At 23.6% G+C, this 7,561-nt stretch overlaps 1 protein-coding gene across 1 annotated transcript; it reads right to left on the bottom strand.

The window, feature by feature from the left end:
* Positions 1-1,195: 1,195 nt before the first annotated feature.
* On the bottom strand, positions 1,196-2,100 carry LOC105366550 (uncharacterized; the record flags this gene model as incomplete). The annotated part of the gene is made up of 2 exons (XM_011505041.1): positions 1,196-1,202; positions 1,445-2,100. Coding segments are annotated over 2 exons (663 nt in total), but the record flags the coding sequence as incomplete, so codon positions are not given.
* Positions 2,101-7,561: the final 5,461 nt, after the last annotated feature.

Raw genomic sequence — 7,561 nt, 5'->3', positions numbered from 1 at the left:
AAAAAAGAAAATTAATAATTCATCAATCTCAATAACTTCAGTTATATTTACTAAATCTATGTTAAATTAACACAAACAGACTCAAAAACATTATATTACATTCCTATTATAATCAATAAATTGAATATTACAAACATTGATTACAACTAATTTATATAAACGAAATGTTATGAATAATATTACTTTTTTTATAAATATTCAATTTTTTTTCAAAACTAAAATTTTTTAATTTTATTGAAAATTAATTGCAAAAAAAAGAAATTCACTTTCAGGTTCATATCTTTTTTTTTTGAAGTTCAATGTAATAAATAAATAATAGTATTATTTGATAATATATTATTACCAACTAAGAATAATTTAGTAATTAAGTATCAAATTGGAATATTAAAGTGGAAATTGTTTTGTTGAATATTTTTATAATAATTATATTTTGTATTTATATAAACTTTATTTCATATTCATCATATTCATATAAAAGCTATTATATTAAAAAAAAATTGTGAGATTTAACAATATAAAATTTATAAGAAAATACATAATTATAATTTTAAGCTTTTAAATTTTATCCTAAGACAATTAAAACACAAAATTTTTTAGATTTTATAAGACACATTTAAACCCTCTATTTTATATAATTGTCAATACCAAATATTAATAGTTGAATATTATTTATTATAATTGGTTACATAGTACCTAGATTTAGTTTAAATAAAACTTTATCATTTTCATAAAATTTATTTTGAAAATTAAAGTATATAATCAATAATTTTTATTTAATTTCCTATATTGAGTTCTATAATTCCTTTAATGAAATAGTATGCTTTATAATTTAATTCGCTTTTCGTTATTTTATTCAATTAATGTTGAAGATGAATAATATTAGTAATCAAATGCAAAATTCTATTTTTATAAAAATTTGCAGAATGTTAGATATTCAAGACAACTTCAGGAGTTATTCAATTTTATTTTTATTTACTTGTATAAATCTTTATTATTGTGTAATTTTCACATTTACTTCCATTAGATTTCAAATTCTTATGCAAAATAAAGTTTATTACAAAGATTTCGGCATTATTATAAATCTTTTATTTCAATGTTATATTTAATTTATTTAAATTTATTCATATTGATGGAAATTAATAAATTTTTTAATAATTTCAGTTTGGAATATTCACTGAAAGTGAAATTATCTTCATTACAATCTGAATTGTGATAAATATACTCAAAAACATTATGCAAATTTTTAAATATTAATAACTTACTAGAGTTTCTATGAAAGTTTGTTTATATATTTTTATTGTGTTAATTATTAGTTTAATATTTTATTTGTTTATGATGTTAATTAATGTTTTTGCAAAAACCATTATATTACATTTAATCAGATATATTTAATTATTACTTATTTAAATTAGCATTATAATTTTTATTTAATAGTTGTTTTAACAAATTTGTTTGAACTAATCTTAAGTGATCAGAATAAATGCTCACTAAATTTTTAATCGAAATAATTATACAAACATATTTTTTGCTAGTTACAATAAGTCTAACATCTTTTAATAGTATAACTGTATTAGTACCAAGCATATTAGGATATATTTTACAAATAGTATGATGAATACAAGCATCAATTTGACCAGATAAATCTTTAATAATAATATGTGGATTATTTGGTTTATAATTGATGTATTCTATAATACCAGCTAAATAAGGAATTTTTTTTAAAATTTTGCTAAATTCTATAGCTTTGTCTTTAATATTTGCAATATTGAATAATTCACAATTACTTGGCATATCATCCATCATTAATTGCCAAGCTCCTGTATGAAAGAGATTTTTAGTATTTTGAGAACAAACAATAGTAGAAATATTCTTATTACTTTCATCTACATAATTTCTATCCCTCTGTTCACATTCATCATTATCTTTAAATAATAGCCCTGCTGGTCCAGGAAACTTTCTAACTACAGTATGATTTACTCTTGATAAACTTAGTGTTCTTTGAGTTGATTTTTGGGAGTCATTTAATTTATTTTTATCAAAAATACTTTGTTCTTTATATAGTAATGAATCTTTTTGTCTCAAATCTAAATATTCATTTAAGTTTTTAGAAAACTGATTTATAGTTTTAATACTTTTTTTTTTTAATTTATTTATATTATGAATAGATTCTAAAAATACTATACTTTTCTTGCGCTTTAGTTTGTTGTTATTTTCTAATAAATCTTCTGATGATTGTAATCCTAATTTAATTATAGGCTTTATTGATATTGATTGTAAACTGTTATTTGAAATACTTGCTTCATTTTCCGAAATGAATTTGAATCTAAAATCTATTTTATGTTTATGTGTTATAGAAGTCAATAATTTTCTAGATTTATAAAGTAATCAATATGATTTAAAAATACCTGTTTCATTGCATTTTAAATCTGTTTTAATATCTGTATTCTGTAATATATGAACAATTGGATTTTTTTGAGAAGAAATGTCATTAAATTGTTTTTTTGTAACATTTTTTGAATATTCAAACCCACTGCAATTAAATTTCAACTGTAAATGATTCGTATTTAATTTTGTATTTATTAAACCACGTTTGAATATTTCTGTTTTTTCTTTTTTATCTTGAAATGTTTTACATACATCTTCATTAAAATCTTGCAAATAATTCTAAATCAGAAATAAATAATGTACTTCTTATATAATAAATACTTTCAAATTAAATATTTACCTCGTCAATATTCCAGTCACTGTTTTCAAACATTGTTTGAAATAACTATTTTCGAATCTATAACATGAAATCTAAAAAAGTTAATAAATTGAACTAAAGTTAACTTAAAAGAAAAACTAACATAAAGCAAACAAAAGTAAATAATACACTCTTGTCACATTTCTAAGAAACGAAAATTTTAGATCAATCGCGCGAATTTTGAATGCAAAATTCTACTGGATATTTTAATAAGCATTAATTTGATTATATACAACATTTGATGATACATAATATTTTCTCAAAAAGATTTTTTAAATATTTCTTATTTATGAAATTAATAAATATCCTTTCACCTCTGAAATATTACTCAAAAATATTTTTAATTGAATACAAGACAAATTTTAATAATTACATAAATTATAATATGCATTGGCCAGAACAAACTTAAAATAATTTATATTATTTTATTTATATATTTTATTATATTATTTAAATAGTTACCTATTGAATCGATCTATTTATATATTTTTTATTGTTTAATACTTATTTCATATCTTGTATTTGTAATTACGTAATGCTTGTATTTACATGTATTATAAACGACAAAAATGACGTAAGGATAAACTTATTTTTGTTCGTTATAAGATAATTATATTTATTAATACTTTAATGATATTATTGCAAAGTATATTTGAACTTTAAAAAATTAAGATATTATAAAGTGATTATTTTTTCAACTAAATTTAATGTGTTTAAAAGTTATTTTTATTAAAACACATTAATTTATAGCTTTTGATTCAATTAATTACAGAAATGTTATATACGAAAGTAAACATTGTAAATACCTTATTTTTATATTTACCCATACCTTATCATATTTATACATATATATATATATATATAAATATTTAATATTTTTATAAAATCGAATATTTAACATTTAATTAGATTAAAAGTTATTTATTTATTGTCATTCTTAAAACTAAAGTTTCTTAGATTGTATTATAATAATTTTTTGCATATTTCGTTATTAAGAACAATTTTTTAAAATACATTGTATTTTTAAAAAATAATTTCACTGCACGTGTATACTAATTGAACATTATTTTTTTTGTTTATAACTTAGATTAGTATTTTTAATAAAAAAATTTTATATAAATATTATTGTTAATTCCTTATATTCAGTGAAATAATCAAATAATTTATAAATAGTCTGAATTTTTTCTAATCAATAAATTGAGAAGTTGATGTGTTGTACATATATGTTAATTTTTGTTCAAAAAACGAAATATTTTATCTCTTATAATAATATTGTAAATAACAAAAATAAAAATTTTATAATATAAAGCAATTATAAAGGTTTTATGTATATAATTAATCATTTTAATTAAGTAAATTAATATATTATTCTACTAGTTAATTATTAATATTTAATTTGTACGCTTTTTTAAATTAGATTGTAATTAGTTGTAAAAACTATATTTTTATTTGTTATTTAATTAAAAATGGGATAATTAATGTTGTATTTAATTTAAAAAAATCCGTATTAAAGTAATTTAAATGAAAAATTTTTTAATAAATAAATGTGAATAATTATGTTTAGAAAATTTAGTAAAAATGATAAATAAATAAGTAAATCGTTACAATTTAAGAATTCTTATTTCTGAAGTTACAGAAATATAGAAATATGATTGAAAAAAAACTTTTAACAATTTTTATAAACAAATAATATGTTGCAAATAATCGAATCGTAAAATGTATGATGAATTAATAGTATTCACTAATGATCTACGAAATAATTTGCTTAAAATTCTTAAAGGAATACTTTAAATCAGTACATTTAAAATTATCGGAAATTGAAAATACACTACAATCTACTATGAATTATTTTAAGGATGTTGTAATTAGAAGAGAAAGCAGCAAAGATCGACTCCGATGAATTTTAATTTCTGGAGTTACGTATATCAATCAATTATTAGTATACATAAAGGCGGAAGTTACTCAAATGATTAGTATTTATTGTTTTTTTTTCTTTGTGCAACAAATTTTATAGCAATATCGTTCATAGTTATCATATTTCATCAAGAACATTACGACATTAATCTAGATATACCATAGTTTTGAGCGTATTACTAATCTTTAAATTGAATTTAATAGTGCATCTAGCTTTTAAATAATATATTTGTTTTTAAATATAAATTTATTGTAAATTCGTTAATTTTTATTACATAGTCCTTTATTTTGTTATATATACTATCGCTTAGATAATTATATATTATAATATTTTTTATCGTACCATTTACGTCTTACTATATTATATTTTGTAGTATTTCATTTTATAGTATTTGTTCGGAATTGGAGCATTTTCCAAGACCTTTGGATCTCGGAAATTTATAAGCCTTCTAAATAGTTCTGGTTTTTTGTAAACATTTGATTCCCGAAATTCTCGATTCTTCTAAAGCTTGATTTTCGAACGTCCTGCAAGTTTACCTAGTCTCCGCATAGCAACACCTACCCATTGTTGCCAGTTATCTAAGCTGCCGCGTAGATATTTAATGCAAGCACACCACGAGATATGCTCTATTTAACTAGAGTCTACAGCCATGAGCTCGGCACTCAGTCACGCTCTCTCAGTCAAACCATTACAAGGAACACACGTTCAATTGCTGCTCAACAGTTAATAAGAAGTCAAGGGTGCTGATTGAATTACCAGTCGTTTAGGTATAACAGTAGTTTGTATTGAGGGTAACTATTGCATAATCAAGTCATACTCCCCTCATTTGAGTATTCACAGCTCTTTTGCTAATCCTTACAACATTCACACAGATCACACAAACAAGCCATACTCCCTACCAAGGAGTATGCACAATCCATTGCTGATCCTTACACCATCAGGAACAAGATCGTCACCATCACCAAGAAAGCCAATACATCGTTGTGACTGATTATAGTTCACACTCTCCTATGAGAACTGAATTCAACTCATCAATAATGTAATTGTCAATAAACCATAATAAACAACATTTAACGAAGTCTGCATACACTGTACATCTCTACAGCCCTTCCACTTAAGTCCTTACCTATGCATCCTTACTTAAGGCGGGCGATAAATTCAATTGAACTATCGAACATTGGCAGTGCGAGCCAACAAATCATTTTCCAACTATATTTATTTGATTATAGCTAAATTAAAACTGAAATAAAGGGGATATAAGATACCGACAAAAATTATATTATAATTTTACAGCAACATAAATACTGACAGACAATAAATATATAATAAAATTATGTATAAATATAATATACCAATTGAAAATTAGGTCACAAATCCGTGTATAAATGCTTTTAGGCTTTTACCTATAAAGTTTATTTAATCTAGAAAAGAGATTTGAAATACCTAACTAATCAAAACCATCATTGAATTATTCGATTTCATTTGATTTAGTCTAGTTTAAAATTAATTATTGTATGAATATTACAACTACAATACTAATGCCTATTATATGGATTCATTTACAGAAAAATATATTATATTTTGTATTGTAATATAAGTCCAGAATTTTTATTTTAAAGTAAAATATTCTAGAATATAAATATAAGAATGCATAAATCAAAAACTGAAACAAAATATATTTGAATTTTAAATTACAACAATCTGTTGTCACAAAAATAGATGACAATAATCATTTATTATAAATTATATAATAAAATATCATAGAGAAATAAAAATCATAACAATTAAAAAATAAAACAATATATCAAGAAGTCTTTTAGATTGAGAATTTAGAAACATCTTTTTCAATTTGTTGTGAATAATCTTCTTGTGCCTTATGCACTTATACATTAAGGCTATATTAATATTACAGTATATTAAAAATAAATTAATATATATTTTTAATAAATTTTCGGTATAAATCGATTGACTTTTCACGGAAACATTATTGCACATTGTTCAAAATTGATGCAGTTTCCACGAATTTTAGACAAAGTAGGTCAGACGCGCTGTACGGCGTACGGCAGCCGCGCTCGGACCAGGATGCGCACTCGAGCGAATGTTTATAAACACAACGCGACAAACCCGAGCAAGTTTTACGACGTGAAATCTAATATACTATAAGATCACACAAATGAAGAACGCCTACGAAACTTCTAGAAGCTTCGTTTTCTAATGGCACAAAAAAATTTTCGGTATAGCAATAAGCGGCAGCACTCTTGCCTGCGATGCATCCTGCTGCATGCATATTTAAACGCAGCTCACCATGTGGCGACGCTCATTGTAATCCTACTTCGCGTTCACTTAACTGTAATTACCGCTCAATGTTTTAGTATATTCTGTAACGACGACACGTGACATAAATTCGGCAGCCTAGTAAATAATATACGTGTGCATAAATTAAAAGGAAATCGGCAGATTTAGTAGTGATTTACAGTGTAGCCAGTTGGAATAGTAATCAAATGGAACATCAATTACGCAGCAACACACTTTGTCTGCAACTCACAAGGAACATTTTTTATATTAATAAATAAGCTAGTCTAGGCAAACTTACGGTCTCTCTCTCTCGAACCGACGCTTCGACCCCATACAAGCCCATGAGAGTCGACACAAGTGACGCAATTCGTCAAGCACGTTATCAAAGAAAGACAACAACAGATCTACTAATAGACTACAAATACATTTCATTAAGTCCTTCAAAAGCTCGAAGGCTTATCATTTATGACTCTTACCTGTGACTAGTCCTTCTCCTGTCCCCATAAATAATTAAAGACACAATTGATTACTCACTAAATTCCATTAAACATCTTACACCATATCAAGTATAGTTATTCCAAATATCAAACATATTTGATTCAAACACC

This window comes from Ceratosolen solmsi, unplaced genomic scaffold (genome assembly GCF_000503995.2).
Source record: "Ceratosolen solmsi marchali unplaced genomic scaffold, CerSol_1.0 scaffold49, whole genome shotgun sequence".
In the NCBI taxonomy this organism is placed as follows: Eukaryota; Metazoa; Arthropoda; class Insecta; order Hymenoptera; family Agaonidae; genus Ceratosolen; species Ceratosolen solmsi.
The sequence above is the reverse complement of the archived record's forward strand: the minus strand, read 5'-3'. Positions and strand labels throughout refer to the sequence as shown.